The sequence below is a fragment of the Theropithecus gelada genome, chromosome X (genome assembly GCF_003255815.1).
Source record: "Theropithecus gelada isolate Dixy chromosome X, Tgel_1.0, whole genome shotgun sequence".
Lineage (NCBI taxonomy): Eukaryota > Metazoa > Chordata > Mammalia > Primates > Cercopithecidae > Theropithecus > Theropithecus gelada.
The window spans coordinates 83,685,400-83,706,328 of NC_037689.1; the positions used below are offsets into that span (position 1 = coordinate 83,685,400).

Here is a 20,929-nt window from a genome sequence, read left to right on the forward strand (position 1 = left end):
GCACCAGACTTCTTGAAAGAGAGGTCTATGTTTAGTGCTTCCAATTGTCATTATTGCTCACTCCATAATCCCCTTGTAAGTAGTTCCTACCAATTGTCCTGGAATTTCCTACTTGTTAAATTCAATGGTCTTTTTACAGTCACCATCTTCTTTGGCTTCTCTCCCAGCATCGTTAGCACTACCAATAACTTTCCCATAACATCCTAATTCTTTTCCTACCTTACAAATTTCATTGTCTTCTTTTCATTTTCTTATACATGAAATAGATTCTCAGCTGGGCATGGTGGCTCATGCCCGTAATCCCAGCACTTTGAGAGGCTGAGGCGTGTGGATCACCTGAGGTTAGGAGTTCAAGACTAGCCTGGCCAACATGGCAAAACCCTGTCTCTACTAAAAATACACAAAAATTTGCCAGGCATGGTGGCATGTGCCTGTAGTCCCAGCTACTCAGGAGGCCGAGGCAGAAGAATCGCTTGAACCCAGGAGGCAGATGTTGCAGTGAGCCAAGATGGCTCCATTGCACTCCAGCCTGGATGACAGAGTGAGATCAGAAAAAAATAAAAAAAGAAGAGATTCTCTTCTTAGCCTTCTTTTTCTATATATTCTCTGTCTCCATTATCTCATTACTCCCAAAGTTTCATTTTTCACCTCTATGCAGACAACTCTTTTTTTTTGAGACAGAGTCTCCCTCTGTCGCCCAGGCTGGAGTGCAGTGGCTCGGTCTCTGCTCACTGCAACCTCCGCCTCCTAGGTTCAAGTGATTCTCTTGCCTCAGCCTCCTGAGTAGCTGGGATTACAGGCATGTACCACCAAGCCTGGCTAATTTTTTTGTATTTTTAGTAGAGACGGGGTTTCACCATGTTGGTCAGGTTGGTCTCGAACTCCTGACCTCATGATCCACCCACCTTGGCCTCCCAAAGACAACTCTTAATTGCAAAGTCCAGTCCAACTTCTCCCTTGAACTCTAGGCCAACATTATCCAATATTTTCTAGGTCTCTCCATCCCAAAGATCATTCTCCTAAAACCAACTCTGTCTCTTCAAACTAGCTGTTTCCTCTGACTTTCCAGTCACTGAAAAGCCCGTGGTACTTTTTGTTGCCCTACTTCCTTCATTTTTTGAAAGGTAGATTTTGCATTAATTATGATTAAAATCATTCACTAAACATTATTGAGTGTGCACTACTTGCCAGTCACTGCTCTAGACATTGGAAATACAGAAGTGAGCAAAACAAAGATCCTTGTCAATGTAGAATATATATTCCTGTAGAATGTAAAGTTGTCATCACTTTATAGAGATGTCTCCTTTCTTCTTTTGTTCTTCTTAACAGTTTTATTGAGATATAATTCACATACCATACAATTCACTCATTTAAAGTACATGATTCAGTGGCTTTTGGTACATTCACACAGTTGATGTAAACATCACCACACTTAATTTTAGAACATTTTCATTAACACAAAAAGAAATATACTGTTTAGTGATCACCCTACAACCCCATCACCCCACCCCAAAGCCCTGGACAACCACTCATCTATTTTTTGTCTCTACAGATTTTAATGTCCTACTCTGGATATTACATATAAATGGAATCCTATCATATATGGTCTTTTGTGATTGGCTTCTTTCACTAGGCAAAATGTTTTCAAGCTTCATCCATGTTGTAGCATGTATCAGTACTTCATTCCTTTGTATGGCTGAATACTACTCCACTGTATGGATAGACCACATTTTATTTGCCCATTCATCAGCTGATGGACATGTTGGGTTTTTCCACTTTTTGGCTATTATGACTACTGCTGCATAAACATTTGGGTACAAGTTTTTGCATATATGACATATTTTTGTATCTCCTGGGTAGAAAAAACTAAGAGTGGGATTGCTGGATCATATGGTACCTCTAGGTTTTTATTTAGCCTTTTGATAAACTGCTAAACTGTTTGCCAAAGCAGCTATACCATTTTCCCATCCTACTGACAATGTATGAGGCTTTCAGTGTCTCCACATTCTTGCTAAGACTTACTATCATCTGTCTTTGTTTATAGCCATCCTAGTAGATGTGAAACTGCATCTCATTGTGGTTTTGATTTGCATTTCTCTGATGGCAAACGACATTGAGCACCTTTTCGTGTACTTATTGCTTTGCCCATTTTAAAACTGAGTTATATTTTTATTGTTGATTGGTAAGAGTTCTTTTTTTTTTTTTTTGAAATGGAGTTTCACTCTTATCGCCCAGGCTGGAGTGTAATGGTACGATCTCGGCTCACCACAACCTCCGCCTCCCGAGTTCAAGCGATTCTTCAACCTCAGCCTCCCCAGTAGCTGGTATTACAGGCATGTGCCACCACACCAGGCCAATCTTTTTGCATTTTTAGTAGAGATGGGGTTTTTCCATGTTGGTCAGGCTGGTCGTGAACTCCCGACCTCAGGTGATCCGCCCGCCTCGGCCTCCCAAAGTGCTGGGATTACAGGTGTGAGCCACTGCGTCCGGCCGGTAAGAGTTGTTTATCTATCTTGGGTATAAGACTCTTATCAGCTATATGATTTGCAAATATTTTCCTCCCAATCTATGGACTGGCTATTAACTTTCTTCTTCTTCTTCTTTTTTTTGGTTAGAGATGGGGTCTTGCTATGTTGCCCAGGGTGGGATCAAACTCCTGGGCTCAAGCAATCCTCCCACCTTGGCTTCCCAAAGTATTGAGATTACAGGCGTGAGCCACCATGCCTGATCATATTCACTTTCTTGATGGTATTATTTACAATGCAAAAACTTTTAATTTTGTCTCTTTTTTGGTTAGCTGTTTGTACTTTAGGTGTCACATCTAAGAAATCATTGTCTAATCCAAAGTCACAAAGATTAACACCTATGTTTTCTTCTAAGAGATTTATAGTTTTAGCTCGTACATTTAAGTTTTGGTCTGTTTTAATTTTTGTATATGGTATGAGAGCAAGTTTCTTTCTGAGACAGAGTCTCACTCTGTTGCCCAGGCTGGACTGCAGGGGCATGATCTCAGCTCACTGCAACCCCTGCCTCCCAGGTTCAAGTGATTCTCCTGCCTCAGCCTCCCGAGGAGCTGGGATTACAGGCACGTACCACCATGCCCAGCCAATTTTTTTGTAATTTTAGTAGAGACAGGGTTTCACTATGTTGGCCAGGCTGGTCTTGAACTCCTGACCTCAAGTGATCCACCCGCCTCGGCATCCCAAAGTGCTGGGACTACAGGCGTGAGCCACTGTGCCTGGCCACAAGTTTCAACTTCATTATTTCGCATGTGACTATCCAGTTGTTCTAGGACTATTTGTTGAAAAGACAAAATTGTTTTCCTCATTGAATTGTCTTGGCATTACTGTTGAAAATCAACTGGCCGTAAGTGTGTAAGTTTATTTCTGGATTCTCAATCTTATTCCATTGACCTATATGTCTATCTTTACACAGTACCACACAGTCTTGATTACTGTAGCTTTGTAGAAAGTTTTGAAATCAGTAAATGTGATGTTTACAAATTTGTTCTTCTCCTTGAGTGCTTTGAATAGTCTAGGTCCCTTGCATTTCCATATATATTTTAGAATCAGCTTGTGAGTTTCTGTGAAGAAACCAGATGGAATTTCATTGGGATTGTGTTGCATCTGTAAGGCAATCTGAAGGGTATTCCATCTTTAGAATATCAAGTCTTCCTGCCCATGAACGTGGGATATCCTTCCACTTATTTAAGGCTTCCTTAATTAAATTCAATGATGTTTAGTAGTTTTCAAGTATACAAGTCTTACACTTCTTTTGTTAAATTTATTCCTAAGTATTTTATTTGTATTGATGCTATTATAAATGGAATTGTTTTCTTTTCTTTCTTTTTTTTCTTTTGAGACGGAGTCTCGCACTGTCGCCTGGGCTGGAGTGGTGCAGTGGTGTTATCTTGGCTCACTGCAACTTCCACCTCCCGGGTTCAAGTGATTCTCCTGCCTCAGCCTCCCGAGTAGCTGCGATTACAGGTGCCCACCACCACACCTGGCTAGTTTTTTGTATTTTTAGTAGAGACAGGGTTTCACTATGTTGGCCAGGCTGGTCTCAAACTCCTTACCCTGTGATCTGCTCACCTCAGCCTCCCAAAGTGCTGGGATTACAGGCGTGAGCCACCGTGCCCAGCCCTGGGATTGTTTTATTAATCTCATTGTCAAATTGTTAATTGCTAGTATATAAATGTACTACTGATTTTCCTTTTTTTTTGTTGTTTTTTTGTTTTTGTTTTTGAGACAGAGTCTTGCTCTGTAGCCCAGGCTGAAGTGCAGTGGCCTGATCTCAGCTCACTGCAACCTCTGCCTCCTGGGTTCAAGTGATTCTCGTGCCTCAGCCTCTCAAGTAGTTGGGACTACAGGCATGTGCTACCATGCCTGGTTAATGTTTGTATTTTTAGTAGAGACAGGGTTTCACTGTGTTGGCCAGGCTGGTCTTGAACTCCTGGCCTCAAGTGATGTGCTTGCCTTGGCCTCCCAAAGTGCTAGGATTACAGGTGTGAGCCACCGTGCCTGACCACAACTTATTTTCTTATATTGATCTTATATTCTGCAACCTTGCTGAACTTATATATTAATTCTAATAGACTTTTAGTGGATTCTCTAGGATTTTCTACATACAAGATCATGTCATCTATAAACAGAGATAGTCTTGCTTCATCTTTTCCAGTTTAGATGCCATTTATATATTTTTCTTCCCTAAACGTCCTGGTTAGAACCTCCAGGACAATGTTAACTAGACATGGCAAGAGTGGACATCCTTGTCTTGTTTCTGATCTTAGGGGAAAAGTATGCTCTTTTTCACCATTAAGTATGTTAGCTGTGGGTTTTTCTTTTTTTTTTTTTTTTTTTTTTTTTTTTTGTTGAGACAGAGTCTCGCTTTGTCGCCCAGACTGGAGTGCAGTGGCCGGATCTCAGCTCACTGCAAGCTCCGCCTCCCGGGTTCACGCCATTCTCCTGCCTCAGCCTCCCGAGTAGCTGGGACTACAGACGCCTGCCACCTCGCCCGGCTAGGTTTTTGTATTTTTTAGTAGAGACGGGGTTTCACCGTGTTAGCCAGGATGGTCTCGATCTCCTGACCTTGTGATCCGCCCGTCTCGGCCTCCCAAAGTGCTGGGATTACAGGCTTGAGCCACCGCGCCCGGCGAGCTGTGGGTTTTTCATACACGCCCTTCATTGCACTGGGGAAGTTCTCTTCTATTCCTAGTTTCTTGAGTGTTTTTATCATGAAAGAGTGTTAGATTTTTGTCAAATGCTTTTTCTGTGTCTATTGAGATGATCATGTGGTTCTTGTCCTTTTTCCTACTGATATGGTATATAACATAAATTTTCCATATATTAAACAAACTCTGCATTTTTCGGATGGACCTCACTCGATCATAAGTGTATCATCCTTTTTTTTTTTTTTTTTTTTTGAGACAGTGTCTCACTCTGTTGCCCAGGCTGGAGTGCAGTGGCATGATCTCGGCTCACTGCAGCCTCTGCCTCTTGGGTTCAAGCAATTCCCATGCCTCAGCCTCCCGAGTAGTTGAGATTATAGGCATATGCCACCATGCCCAGCTAATTTTTCTTTTTTGTATTTTTAGTAGAGACAGGGTTTTGCCATGTTGGCCAGGCTGGTCTCAAACTTCTGACCTCAAGTGATCTGCCCGCCTCGGCTTTCCAAAGTGCTGGGATTACAGGTGTGAGTCACCATGCCCAGCCTATCATCCTTTTTAAATGTTGATGGATTCAGTTTGCTAGAATTTTGTTGAGGATTTTCATGCCTATATTAAGATATATTGGTCTGTGGTATTCTTTTCTTGTGATGTCTTTGGTTTTGGTATCAGGGAACATAAGCCTCATGGAATGAGTTGGGAAGTGTTTCCACTGCTTATAGTTTTCAGAAGAGTTTCTGAGAAATGGGTATTTCTGTCTTTTTTTTTTTTTTTTTTTCTGAGACAGAATCTCACTCTATTGCCCAGGCTGGAGTGCAGTGGTGTGATCTTGGCTCACTGCAACCTTCGCCACCTGGGTTCAAGCAATTCTTGTGTCTCAGCCTCCCAAGTAGCTGGGATTACAAGTGTGTGTCACCACACCTGAATAAGTTTTGTATTTTTAGTAGAGATGGGGTTTCACCATGTTGGCCAGGCTCGTCTCGAATTTCTGACCTCAGGTGATCTGCCCACTTCTGCCTCCCAAAGTGCTGGGATTACAGGCATGAGCCACAGCACCAGGCCAAGAAATGGGTATTTCTTCCTAAAATGTTTGATATAACTCACCAGTGAAGCCATCTGTGCCTGGGCTTTTCTTTGTGGGAAGTTTTTAAACTACTAATTTAACTTCTTGTCATGGGTCTATACAGATTTTCTATTTCTTCTTGAGTCAGTTTTGGTAGTTTTTGTCTTTCCAGGCATTTGTCCACTTCATCTAGGCTATCTAATTTGTTGGCGTACAGTTGTTAATAGTAATTCCTTATAATCCTTTCCTTCCAGCAAGACTAGTAGTGATATTCCCTCTGTCATTCCTAACTTTAGTAATTTAAATTTTCTTTCTTTTTTTTCTTATTAAGGTTATCTGAAGGTTTGTCAGTATTTGTTGATCATTTCAAAAGACCAACTTTTGGTTTCAATGATTTTCTGTTTTTTTCTATTTTGTATTTATTAATTTCTACTTTAATCTTTTTTTTTTTTTTTTTTTTTTTTTTGAGACAGAGTTTCACCCTTGTTGCCCAGGCTGGAGTGCAATGGTGCAATCTTGGCTCAGTGCAACCTCTGCCTCCCGGGTTCAAGCGATTCCCCCGCCTCAGCCTCCCAAGTAGCTGGGACTACAGGCATGCACCACTATGCCCGGCTAATTTTGTATTTTTGGTAGAGAGAGGGTTTCTCCATGTTGGTCAGGCTGGTCTCAAACTCCCAACCTCAGGTGATCCACTCGCCTTGGCCTCCCAAAGTGCTGGGATTACAGGAGTGAGCCACCGTGCCCAGCCTATTTCTATTCTAATCTTTTAATGTTTCCTTTCATCTACTAGTTTTGGGTTTAGTTTGCTCTCTTTTCTTCAGTGTTTTAAAGTGGAAGGCTAGGTTATTGGTTTAAGATCTTTCTTCAATTAAAAAAAACTGAGATGCAGTCTCACAATTTTGCCCAGGCTGGTCTTGAACTCCTGGGCTCAAGTGATCCTTCCACCTCAGCCTCCCAAGTAGCTGGGACTACAGGAGCCTTTCGTGTTTTTTAATATAGACATTTACAACTATAAAATTCCCTCCAAACACTGTTTTAGCTGTATCCCATAAGTTTTGGTATGTTGTATCTTTGTTTTTATTAATCTCAAAGTATTTTTTAATTTCCCTATGACTTCCTTTTTGACCCATTATTTATTTAGGATTATGTTAATTTCTTCATATTTGTGAATTTCCCAAATTTATTTTTGTTACTGATTTTTAATTTTATTCCATTGTGGTTAGAGAACAGATTTTGTATTATTTTCAATACTTTTTTTTTGAGACAGTCTTGCTCTGTTGCCCAGGCTGGAGTGCAGTGGCACGATCTCAGCTCATCGCAACCTCCATCTCCCAAGTTCAAGCGATTCTCCTGCCTCAGCCTCCTGAATACAGGAGATCACAGACATGCCACCATGCCCGGCTAATTTTTGTATTTTTAGTAGACACGGGATTTCACCATGTTGGCCAGACTGGTCTCAAACTCTGACATCAGGTGATCTGCCCACCTTGGCCTCCCAAAGTGTTGGGATTACAGGCGTGAGCCACGATGCCTGGCCTGTTTCAATACTTTTAAATTTATTGAGGGATAAAAGCATATGGTCTATCCTGCAGAATGTTTCATGTGCACCTAGGAAGACCATATCCTGCTGTTGTTGGTTGGCGTAGTCTATAGATGTCTGTTAGGTATAGTGTATAATCTAGCATATTACATAAACTATAGACCAATATCTCATGAATATAGATATGAAAATGCTAGGTATTATATTGTTGAAGTCTTCGATATCCTTACTGATCTTGTGCCTATTGTTCTATCCATTATTAAAGTAGGGGCTGGGTTCAGCGGCTCATGCCTGTAATACCAGCACTTTAGGAGGCTGAGGTGAGAGGACTTCTTGAGCCCAGGAGTTTGAGACCAGTCTGGGCAACATAGTGAGATTCCATCTCTACAAAAAATAAAAAAGTTGCCAGGTGTGGTGGTATACAGCTGTAGGTCTAGCTACTCAGAAGGCTGAGGTGGGAGGATTGCTTGAGACCAGGAATTTGAGGCTCCAGTGAGCTATGATTGCACCACTGCACTCCAGCCTGGGCAACAGAACAAGACCCCATCTCTAAAAAAGAAAGAAAATAAAGAGATGGATTGAAGTCTCCAAATATTTATTACTGTTGATTTGTCTATTTCTCTCTCCATTTCTGTCAGTGTTTGCTTCATATATTCTGGGGGCTCTGTTGTCAGATGTATATTCAGGCCCTTATAATTCTTCTGGATTATACAATATCTTCTTGTGTTCTGGCCTCTGTTTCTCAATATTACAGTTTGCTCTATACATTATTCCCAGATATATCTTTCTAAAGCAGTACTATGTTGATAACACTTTCTAAAAACCCTTAAAAATCTTTATGCTACTAACAAAATGAGTTCAAACTTCTTGGATCTTTAATAATCCAGCTTCAACTTGCCTTTCCAATGGAATGGTCCACTACTATACTTCACCCCAGTTGGACCACTTGCCATTCCTTGACTATGCCTACAAAGTTGTCATCTCTATTTCTTTGATCTATCTATCTGGAATGCTTGTACTTATCTCTATCAAAACCCTTCCTATTATTCAGGGCCTATTCAGCCATCATCTTTTCACTCCAACTGCAAATTTGCTTTCCTTTCTCTTAGTTACTTTGGTATTTTATTCTTATAGCCCAAATCTCTTTCTTCCTTGTATTTGAGAAATCCATGCTTATGTCTTACCGTCTCCTTTAGATAAGACATTCTTCAAGGGCAGAGTTTATATACTACTAATTTTTCTATTTCTCACAGTGCCTAGTAGATAGTACTTTGAACATAATAGACATTTAATACAAAGTTGTTAAATTCATGAAAATGTCACACTTTTGGAGACATGAGGTATTTGAAGAGAAGCATCAAAATTGTTAGTCAGCTCAGAGAAGCATTTATTAGCTAGGCCTTCAAGAAGTTTTAGTTACTTACTCGTTCTTTTAACTGTATTACTTCTTTGTCTTTTTTCTGCTTCCACTGTCTAAACTTCTCAGCATCTTCTTTCATTTGACGCATTAACTGTACCCGCTGGTTTTTCATCATCTATAAAAACAAAAACCAGTACAAGTATTAGTCATCTGCACTTTATTCTAGGCTGGTGCGGATGGATAGAGTTACCATTAAGAAGAGAGAAAAGCCAGAACTAGGCTGGGAAAGTGGTCCCCAACAGATTTTCTGATTAGGCTTACAATACCCTTGCTATGCTTGCACAGGGTTTCCAAGTATAGACTACACAAGTGAACACCGAGAAGACAGTAAAGAAAAATGTACCTACAAGCTAAATCCAGCCCTAAATTCACGGTATACAAATGAAATTTCAAGGAAACATCTAAGCCTCCAGGACAAATCTACCTAGCAACCACTGTATTCTAAAGGTTTCAGTACAAGTAGCCTGTAACCACCACTTTGTTGGTGCCACAAGTTGAATATTCAATAACTGAGAATTTTCTCTAGGTGTCTGTCACCTTGTTACTACTTCAGGAAATTATGCTGCGTGATCATGGAAGGTGATCAGGATATAACCACTAAGCATGGAGATGTCTTTGTTCTTTGGTTTCAGAGACTCTAACGCTAAATTTTGAATGTCAAAGCAAGGTTATATTGAGCAGATCCTAGATGACCACTAGCACAATGTTCTGCAAAAGTGGCATTTGTGGAAATTCACACACTTGAAATGATTGCCCTGCCTGCTATTTTCTCACCTGAAAACACCTCTGGTGTATTTCTAAATGGAATACCTATGTTTGTAAATTCCAATGGGAGTAAATGCAAGGATGAGAATTTATTACCCGTATCTCCTGGTTCAGTTTGGAGACAGTACGCTCTGTGGATTCCTTTAGTTTCAGAAGTTTGGACTGCTCATTCAGTTTCTTCTTCAGTTCAGCGATTTGACCCTCCAGCTCCTGGAGACGTTTGCGGCGGCGCTCACTCAACCTAAACACAGATGCTGTAGAAGTGAGGACTACCAGCAGCAAAGCCTGACTTCAAAAGACATAATACTAGACTCCCAGAGTTACAATCCTGACATATACAAAATAGGTGACTAGTCACATAGCCATCTTGAAAAAAGAATACCACCCAAACAACCAAACCTGTCTCAATAATAGGAGCTTAATACAAAGAGTAAGACAACTTTTAGTACACAGCAATGCAACTGCCTCAATATACGCCGCCCCTTTTGCATCAGAATGGTTCTTTGAAGGCATTTTACTTCACTTTAGCTATGAAGAATTCTGATGACTATTATAGAAGTCTGAGATAGAAAGTAAACATTCAGCATAACTTTTACAAACATGAGCTTTAGACTCAACCGAGAGATAAAATGGAGTCACTGAGTAAAAAGAAGGTAGCATAGCCCATACAGCAGAGGTCTGAAGGAGAGTAGAATGTTATAGTTATCTGCTTTGGTTTTATTCTTAACTGGTAAGAGATGGCTAGATTGATTTTTTTAATCACTAGCCTGGACATTAATTCCATTCACAAGCTAATTTACCATTAGCGCAGGGACAAAGAAACTGCTGTTATCTAGTAAGCGTGATAATCTTTCAAAAGCCAGCTCAAGCGCTTTTTACAAAGCCTTCCTTGATCATGGTAGCCTGAATTGATATTTCTCGCCTCTGAACTCTTAACACAATTACTGCCTAAGAAATTTATTTGGCTACTAATCATGTGCTGTGTTATGACATTCTTTTACTGTCAACTTGAGACGCTATTTAAAATTGCAATTATTTAACCACTTTTGTGTTTAGGTTTCCTCTTCATAACTACGTTTAAATCTTTAGGGGCAGTAAATGGGACTTCTACTTCTCTATTTCTTGCAAAGCTCCTCACACATAGTAGGGACTTGAAATAACATTTATTAACTTTAATCTTACTTGGCTTGGTTGACATCTTTCTTTGCTGTCTGAAGTTCAAGAACCAATTCTTCCTTTTCCTTTTGCAGATTGATGACTTCTAATTCTAGCTCTTTTATGTTATCCTAGAAAGGTTATAGGTAAAAGAGAAAGAAGACATTACATGGCACAGGAAGAAAAACCACTTCAGCATTCCATGTCTCAAGGAACTATGCATTAAATTTTACCACTTCGATTGCACGCTGAAAACATTTATTCTTGATTTGATGGAGATTAAAATTACGTAGTAGGAAATGTTTGGAATCTGAGGGTCTGGGTTTTAATCTTGACTGCCACACTTAATAAGTATCTTTAAGGAAAGTCACTTCATCTTTTAGTTTTGGTTTCTGTTCAGAAAAGAGTTTATATACGTGTGTGTGTGTATGTGCGCGTGAATGTATATGTGTGTGTATATATACTATATCATATATATATATATATAGTGTGTGTGTGTGTGTGTACATATATATATATAGCCCAGATTGGTCTTGAACTCCTGAGCTCAAGTGATCCTCCTGCCTCTGCCTCCAAAAGTGCTAGGATTACAGGTGTGAGCCACCACATCTGGCCCTTCATTTGCTTATTTTCTTTCTTTTTTTCTTTTCTTTTCCCTCCTTCCCTTCTTCCTTTCCTTTCCCTCCCTCCCCCTTCTCCCCATCCTTCTCTGTCTCTCTCTCTCTTCTTTCTTTTGAGACAGAGTCTCACTCTCACCTAGGCTGGAGTACAGAGGCATGATCATGGTTCACTGCAGCCTTTATCTCCTGGGCTCAAGTGATCCTCCCACCTTAGCCTCCTGAGTAGCGAGGACTACAGGAGTGTGCCACCAACTTGGCTAATTTTTGTATTTTTTTGTAGTGATGGGTTTTCGCCATGTTGCCCAGGCTGGTCTTGAACTCCTGGGCTCAAGCGATCCTCCCACCTTGGCCTCCTTAAAGTGCTAGGATTATAGGCATGAGCCACAGCACCCAGCCCCATAAATCTTAACTGTGAGTATGACTATATACTGACTCCTGTGAGTCCTCCTAGTGAATCATTCGATCTAGGTGAGCTCTTAGGGACTCCCAAAGGTTTCCCTATCTATGTCAGTAATTAATAATAACACCTACCTCACAGGGTTGTTGGGAAGATCAAATAAGATAAAAAGGTAGACACTTTGTAAACTGTAAAGAGCTGCACAAATATTCTTATATTCAGAACTTTCAAACTTATCTATTCAATCTTATCTATTCAATAACAACTGCAGTTCTGCACGCATTTAGAAAAAGAAGTCTAGAAACTGAAGTTTGACAGTGGAAAATCCAAATTCCATCCTATTCTCATAACCAAAAAAGATTGGAGAAAACTGACTGGATGAGTAGTTGGCAGTGAAGAAGATTATATGCAGAACCTAGACCAGTATTAGACTGACAAAAAGAAGCAGAGGCAGATTAGGTGGGGTTATATCAGAGAAGCTTTCTAAATGCTTTCTAAATAGGCTAGAGCTGTTTTCCAAGCAATGTACTCAGTCACTTCAGTATAACCACTGAAAATCAAACTTTATAGTTACCTTGCTTTTTTTTTTTTTTTTTTGAGACAGAGTCTTGCTCTGTCGCCTAGGCTGGAGTGCAGTGGTGTGACCTTGGCTTACCGCAACCTCTGTCTCCCAGGTTCAAAAGATTCTTGTGCCCCAGTCTCCCAAGTAGCTGAGATTACAGGCACCCACCACCACACCTGGATAATTTTTGTATTTTTAGTAGAGACAGGGTTTCACCATGTTGGCCAGCCTGGTCTCAAACTCCTGAACTTAAGTGATCCACCCACCTCGGCCTCCCAAAGTATTGGCATTACAGGCGTGAGCCACCACGTAGCCTACCCTGCATATTTAAAATCACTAACAACATGGGCGTGTATGTATGTATGTGTATATTCATATATTCTTTATATGATAAATATATTCTATATTCATCTATACTTACAACATAGAAAATATATTCTATATTTTTACTTATAGAAGTAACATATAAATATATTTATATAAAAAAATAGATAATACATATAAAGGTCAAGTTCCCTTGACTGCCTCACCCCTGCCAAAATTCCAGTCCCCCTCTAGAAGCAAGCACTGTTACCAGCTTGATGCATATCTTCCATTTTTTCTAGACATTTACATATTCAAATATTACATATCTAGACATTTACATACACAGTCATATGTCACTTAATAACAGGAACACATCCTAAGAAATACATTGTTAAGCAATTTCATCATCGTGTGAACATGATAGTGTACACTTATACAAATCTATATAGTATAGCCTACTATAGACCCAGGCTATATGGTATAGCCTATTGCTCCTAGGTTATAAAACTGTATATCATGCGACTGTACTGAATACTGTGGGTGATTATAACATAATGGTAAGTATTTTGTATCTAAACATAAAAATGGTACAGTTAAAAATACAGTATTATAATCTTATGGGACCATCATTGTATCCATAGTCTGTCATTGACTGAAATGTCATTATTTGGTGCATGATTATATATTAAATAAATGTATTATATATTACATATCACATAATATCTATTACTAGAATATGTAATTGATGTAAGTAAATATATAGTATATATACACACACACGTGTGTGTTTATACCAATTAAAATGTGTTAAACATAGACTTTTATATATATATGTTATTCTGTAACTTGCCTTTTTTTACTTAATTAGTCATGGAGATTTATTTATATCAGCATATATAGATCTGCCTTGTTTTTTTGCCATAATGAAATATTCTGGTACATGCCTTCTGTGCACATGTGCAAGGTTTTACTAGGGTAGAGAGAAGTGGGAATTACACAGTCATGAGGGTATACATTTTCAATTTTTATAGACCTGCCAAATTGTCATCCAAAGGGGCTATTCCACTCTTGCCAGCTAAGCACGAGAGTACTTTGCTTGCACCCTTGTCAACATTTGATATTGCTACACTTAAAAACTATTACCAATCTGATAGGTGAAAAATAGTTTCTATTCATTATATATACCACATTTAGTCCCTAATTGTCTTACCAACTCCACAAGGGGGAATTATTCAAAAATTTAAGTCCTGGTTTACTACAACTCATGGTAATCTTCATTAATCAGACCCTATGCCTCCCCCTATTTTTCTCTGGCAATTCTTTACAAGTGACAGGAAAAATACCATGCAACTCAGGAGGCTGAGGTGGGAGGATCACTTGAGCTCAGGAAGTCAAGGCTGCAGTGTGCTATGATCACGCCACTGCACTCCAGCCTGGGCGAGAGAGTGAGACTTTGTCTCTAAATAAATAAATAAATAATTGAATTAAAAACTGCTTTTATTTCTTAGAGAAAAAAAAGGGTGATTCACATGTGAGTAAAAGGTATTGATTACATTAAGAATTTATTTCAGGCCTTGTGCAGTGGCTCTCACCTGTAATGCCAGCACTTTGGGAGGCCAAGGCAGGCAGATAACCTGAGGTCAGGAGTTTGAGACCAGCCTGGCCAACATGGTGAAACCCTGTCTCTACTAAAAATACAAAAATTAGCCAGGCGTGGTGGCGCAGACCTGTAATCCCAGCTACTCGGGAGGCTGAGGCAGGAGAATCGCTTGAACTCAAGAGGTGGAGGTCGCAGTGCACAGAGATTGCACCACTACACACCAGCCTGGGTGACAGAGCAAGACTCCGTCTAAAAAAAAATTTATTTCTTCTTAACTTAATCAAGCATATTTGATGCCATGGGGAAAAGGACGAGATATCTTACTATAGCTATAGCTCCTTACTAGCACCCCTTTGTAGAGTTAGAAATACAATGGGCGGGGCACCCAGTGCTGGTCCTCCCAAGACGGCGATATGCATCCCGGTGATCACCAAGGAGAATTACCCTCTCTACATCCGCAGCACCCCCATGGAGAACGAGCTGAGGTTCCAGTACATGGTGCACACATCTCTGGACATGGTGGATGAGAAGATCTCTTCAATGGGGAAGGCCCTGGTCAACCAGAGGGAGCTCTATCTGGGCCTGCTCTACCCCACAGAGGACTACAAGGTCTTGCCTCATAAGTCACTAGAAACTCTCGACCAGTCCCTTTGGACAAATCACTTGAGATCATGGAGTTCAAAGACGTTCCAAGAGTAGTAATGTAGCTTGTCCATGATGACATGTGCCAGTAGCCACTATTTTACAAAACAATATGGCCTCTACAGAGGAGGTCCGCCTTATTCATGAAGTCTCTGGTTTTGCAGTTAACTTTCTGGACCAGGCATTGATTCATAAAGAGGGTGAGGCATCCCAGGTGCACATAGAAACTCAGAGTCTGAGTGGCTCGGTTCCTGGAGCCTGAATTGGGTAAGGCTTAGCTGCCTGCCCTTTGCTTCTCCAGTAAACACCAGTTGCCCCAACGAAGTATCTAGGCATGCACCCAGTGTGGTCACAGCAGGACCAGCCCAGCCTGGGCACTGCCTGTGATTCAAGGTTGCCAGACTTCTCCAAAGTGAGGGCACACAGAGGGCCCTCAGCTGGCAGGTTCTTCACCTGCTTTCCCAGCAGTCCTTGTGTTACAAGTGCATTCCCTAACCAGCTATGCAGACAGAGCTACACTACCATCTCCAAGGTGAAGTTTGTCATGGTGGTGAATCCCTCCAACACAGCTCTTCGAGACAATGAAATCCACAGGATGTTCTGGAAGCTGCACAACTCCTACATAGATGTGATGTGCAACCCCTTCTGTAACCCGAGGACAATATCCAGGCCAGGGACTGATAACATGGTGATGTCTATGATGATACAGGTCTGCTGAGTGAGAACTCTGCCACCAGACATTGCAAACAGAAGCTTCAGCTTGTGACTGTTGTGGGGATGTCTGCTTCTTCCTGAATGTGATGACCATGGCATTTGGGGCAAGGCTCCATGTATGGTGCACCTCAAATAAAAGTCTTGTGAGATGAGATTTGGCTTTTTCCTTTTGTGTTAGCAGAGGATTCAACTAAGGAGAGTTTAGCTACGGATCTTTAGTGGTGTGGGCAGAGGTTAGTGACCAGACACAGCAGGAAGTGTGCCCCCAATAGGCTCGAAGCAGGGGAGGCAGGGGTGCCTGGAGCTGAGAGCTCTGGAGCCCATGGGACCTGTGACCACATGGGCTGCCTCTGCTGTTCCCTCTGCCCTTGCTGTGGCTGCCCATTGGCTGAATGGGTGGGCTGGTCCATAGGGGTTAGCCTCCTGAGCCCAGATCCAGCCTAGGATCTAGGGGCAAATGCGCCCTTCCCACGTGCGCATTCCCATGGGGGAGGGCCCTCCTCTTTCTGGACTTGGGCTCCATTCTTTGCATGTGGTCCAACATCTGGACACAGCCCAGGCCTTAGAAGGAGCCCTTGTGAAATTTGGAAGGCCTCAGGGCAGCCTGCTTCTGAAACCCTGGAGTGGCAGACTCAAGGTGCCCTTTCCTGCCTGTTGGTGCAAAGTAGGTTAGGATCCGGCTGCTGCTCTCCAGATCCCTGGGCAGGCTGCTCTGGGAGCACATGGCTAGGACGAACCAATTGGATCTGCTCTTTCTGCCCAGAAGCCCTGCAGCCAAAGTCCAGATAACGACCGGGCCTGAGGTGTCAACCAGGACAAGGTGACAGTTCAGGTGGCCCAGGCCTGCCTCCCCAGTGTCGCTTGTTGACGTGGCTGAGTGACGACTGCCCAGGGCAGTGGCAGAGGCCACAAGGACCACCCACGCGGCTGAGCCCTCGGCACACTCCTCACTCCATGTGTAGTCAGTGTCAGCGGGGTTGAGCAACCAAGGCTCAGCCTGCTGAGGAGCCCCCTTCCCTCCCCAGCCCATCCTCCCACCACCCCCAGCACTGGTCTAGGACTACAGAGTTTCTCAAGGACCTTCCAGGATCCCAGAATCCCCTGGGAGCAGGTCAGGCTGTTAACATGGGTTAGTCAGGGGCGGGGCACAGGGAGGTGAACTTTTTCTCTACACATCTTTGGATTTTCATGTCTTCCAATAAGTGCAGTGTTAATTTTATAAATTATAGAAGAAAAAGAAATCAACTAGGAGTGTGTGTGTGAAAACAGCACGCCCCAGGCCTCCCCCCGCCCCAGGGTGAACTGGAAGCCCTGAAGTGGGCTGAGGCATGCCAGGCAGCTGATTAGGGTGCACGTGGGCCACAAGCCACCCTCACAGGGTTAAATATTTAACAAGAGCCTCATATTTGTTAAGACAAGGCAGGACCCCAGCCCAAGCACCTCTCCCCTGCAGCTAGGCATGAAACCTTTGGCTTTTAGTGGGGATCACCCCTGCCTAAGTCCTGGCTGTGGTGGGGACTGCAAATTGTTAACCCAGCATCTATTATCCTTCCTCCCTACTAACAGAATCCCAGTGCTTCTGCCCAATCCTGATAAGCGGGCAGACAAAAGCCATGTCCTACCCTCCCTCACAGCCCAGGGTGGGCAGTTGTAGCATGCAAGTGGATGGTGTCGGGAGAGACTTGCAGGAAAGACCCTGTAAAGGGAGCTCAGCTGACAATGTGCAATACCCTTCACCTTTGCCTTCTTCCTGCCCGGAATGTGGATATGATGGCTGATGCTCAGCCAGCTGTCTTGAGAGCATGAGGACAAGATTCACACCCTAAGGCCAAGGAAGCAGAAAGCAGGAAGGATCTTGGGCCTTTGCTGCTGTACGTGCCCCAGACTACTTATGTTCAGCTTTTTTTTTTTTTTTTTTAAATGTGAGAAAATAAATATACCCCTCTCTGGTTAAAGAAAAAGAAAAAAAAAAAAAAGAAAGAAATACAATGGGGGAACACATATCCCATGTTTCCAGGCAAGAGTACAAGAAAGGAGGAATCACTTCTCAGCCTTACCAGTAATCCTTTGTTTATCCTGGAAAAGCCAAAATACATTTGACCTTAAAGAGGCTGCATTGTATGTCCTGTTTTTTTTTTTTTTTTTTTTTTTTTTTTTTTTTTTTTTTTTTTTTTTTGAGACGGAGTCTCGCTTTGTCGCCCAGACTGGAGTGCAGTGGCTGGATCTCAGCTCACTGCAAGCTCCGCCTCCCGGGTTCACGCCATTCTCCTGCCTCAGCCTCCCGAGTAGCTGGGACTACAGGCGCCCGCCACTTCGCCCGGCTAGTTTTTTTTTTGTATTTCTTAGTAGAGACGGGGTTTCACCGTGTTAGCCAGGATGGTCTCGATCTCCTGACCTCGTGATCCGCCCGTCTCGGCCTCCCAAAGTGCTGGGATTACAGGCTTGAGCCACCGCGCCCGGCCGTATGTCCTGTTAATATGGACAATTGAGCTACATATTTAACTTACTCCCTCCTGAAATCCCATGAAAATGAACAAAAAAGGAGGTATAAATCAACAAGAATGAAGAGAGATGAGGAGAGCAGTTGAGAGATATCAACAAACTTTTGGAAGAAGAAAACAGCTGGATAAGAAGTAACTGACGTCCAGAGTGGAAAAAGCCAAAATATAACTCCTACAGGACAAATATCAAGAAGAAGCAAGCCAATACGTACCACGGAGGCACAGAGTGGAACAGAGGCTTCCTTTCTAGAGAGGCCGAACCTAACAGGTTGGACACAGCTAATAGCAGGGATGCAGTACCATACTGCTGACAGGGATTAAATAAAAGTCTGTCTATGACTGGAGAGACTTCAACTCCCTTATTTTCTTTGGGTTACTAGAATGATGGCATACCACCACTAGGCCCACACAACTCTAGGCAAAAGAATAAAAGAGTTCTTTATTGGAAATTGATTAGCCTAAGAGAAATCCATGCACATACAACTTGCTATTGGCTTTTAGTGCCTCCCTCTTAAATATGAATGGATAGCCATGGCTCACTAGAAATTTGAGGAAAGTGTCTTACCTGAAAGACAGACCAAAACAAACATATTAGAGAAAGGAAATCTGGAGGAAACAAAGGCAAAGCAGGAAGAAGAAGAAAACCTTGATAAAATTTAATTCCTATTCTTAGAGATGGGCTGTGAATCCACACAAAAAGAATAAAAGGCTATAACAAGGAACAATTACAGGATCAAAAGGAGACCTTGGAAATTAATAACCAAATGAAATAATTCACTAAGAATGAAGGGAAATCTCCCAGAGTGGAATAAAAAGACAAAGAAATAGAAAATAGGAAGAAAGAGATCAGAAAAGTAGAAACTAAATCTAAGAGATCCAATATCTAAGAGAAGTGCAAGAAAGAGAAAACAGAGAAAATGTAGAGATAGCATTATCAAAGAAATGATAGGAAAAAAACTGCCCAGAAAGGAGTACACATTTCTAGATTGAAAGGACTAGTCAAGCACCAAGTACAATAAATGAGAAAAGAAGGCTGGGTGTGGTGGTACATGTCTGTAATCCTAGCACTTTAGGATTAGGAGGCTGGGAGGATCACTAAAGACCAGGAGTTTGAGACCAGCCTCAGCAACATAGTGAGACTTCATCTCTACAAAAAATAAAAAATTAGCCAGGCATGGTGGCACATGCCTGTAGTCCCAGCAACTTGGGAGGCTGAGGCAGGAGGACCACCTGAGCCCAGGAAGTTGAGGCTGCGGTGAGCTGTGATGGCACCACTGCACTCCAGCCTGGGCAACAGAGCAAGACCCTGTCTCTATAAAAACAACAAAAACAAACAAACAAAAAACAGGAAACGATACCAAGGCCCATCATTGTGAAATTAAGTAACACTTGGGGACAATGAAAAGATCCTGAAAGTTTCCAAAGTAAAAAAATATATAGGTCTATTACAAATAATCCAAAATTATAATAGACTTCTCAACAGCAATACTGGAAATAGAAGACAATGGAGCAAGGCCTTCAAAATAATGAAGAAAACATTTCTATAGAATTGTAAACCCAGCCAAACTAACAAGTATAAGAATTTTGAAAAAGCAATTTTCAGACATGCAAAGCTTTAAAGTATTTCCCTTTCATGTATGCATTCTCAGAAAGCTATTGGGGTTTTATTCCACCAAAGCAAAGGGGTATACTAAAGAGGAGGAAGACATGAAATCCATGTCAACACAGAGATGAGAAAGAAATGAAGCAAATCCCCAGGATGATGGTACCAAGCTGGTGGCTGGACAACAGCCCTAGAGAAAGCAAACCAGGAGAGAAGACTCCAGAAGGGTTGTTTTCAAAAAAGAAATGGATAAATTACCTGGTATGTCTGACCACAATGAAGAGGTTTATAGTTTTTTTTCTTTTCTTCTTCTTTTTTTTTTTTTTGAGACACAGTCTTGCTCTGTCGCCCAGGCTGGAGTGCAGTGGCGCTATCTCGGCTCACTGCAAGCTCCGCCTCCCGGGTTCATGCCATTCTCCTGCCTCAGCCTTCCGAGTAGCTGGGACTACAGGTGCCTGCCACCACACCCAGCTAATTTTTTGTATTTTTAGTAGAGACGGGGTTTCACCGTGTTAGCCAGGATAGTCTCTATCTCCTGACCTCGTGATCCGCTCGCCTCGGCATCCCAAAGTGCTGGGATGAGTTTTATAGTTTTGTCAAGAAGTTTGGAGATAAAATTATTGACAGGTATATAGAAAACTAAGTAAATGGAAAAAAATGTTATCTCTAGAAAATACAAAGAGCTATACAAGAAAGGAAATGCAATCATACTATATGGCTCAATTTTAAACATATTTACATAATCAGAATAATTTAAACACTAAATATTCATTTAAACAGAAAGGGTGATATAACCATTTTGAATGAAGAAAGTGAGGCAGTGTGCGCAGGTGGTGGGATAAGAGAGCTACATTCTTGTCTTCCACTGTGGGAGGTC

General features: G+C 41.8%; 2 protein-coding genes across 4 annotated transcripts in view; one reads left to right on the forward strand and one right to left on the reverse strand.

The window, feature by feature from the left end:
* KIF4A (kinesin family member 4A) overlaps positions 1-20,929 on the reverse strand; it is a 130,618-nt gene that overhangs the window by 37,652 nt on the left and 72,037 nt on the right. For both annotated transcript variants that reach the window (XM_025372390.1, XM_025372391.1), the window contains exons 16-18: positions 11,135-11,238; positions 10,049-10,193; positions 9,192-9,302 (exon numbers count right to left, since the gene is read on the reverse strand). In XM_025372390.1, the coding sequence (XP_025228175.1) occupies positions 9,192-9,302; positions 10,049-10,193; positions 11,135-11,238 (360 nt within the window). The remainder of the gene's footprint in view (positions 1-9,191; positions 9,303-10,048; positions 10,194-11,134; positions 11,239-20,929) is intronic.
* On the forward strand, positions 15,007-15,952 carry LOC112615599 (trafficking protein particle complex subunit 2-like protein). 2 transcript variants are annotated; one of them, XM_025372400.1, is made up of 2 exons: positions 15,007-15,215; positions 15,748-15,952. In XM_025372400.1, exons 1-2 carry the CDS (start codon positions 15,061-15,063, stop codon positions 15,950-15,952), a joined length of 360 nt encoding a protein of 119 aa, XP_025228185.1. In that variant the 5' UTR covers positions 15,007-15,060. The 2 variants fall into 2 exon arrangements, with proteins under 2 accessions (XP_025228185.1, XP_025228184.1); XM_025372399.1 differs by having other exon boundaries at positions 15,116-15,201; positions 15,628-15,952.

Bases quoted from the DNA above. Each gene is read 5' to 3' on its own strand.
- LOC112615599 (XM_025372399.1), top strand. From the start codon at position 15,116: ATGAGAAGATCTCTTCAATGGGGAAGGCCCTGGTCAACCAGAGGGAGC. The intron at 15,202-15,627 runs GTCTTGCCTCAT...CTGTGATTCAAG, and splicing joins ACCCCACAGAGGACTACAAG to GTTGCCAGACTTCTCCAAAG.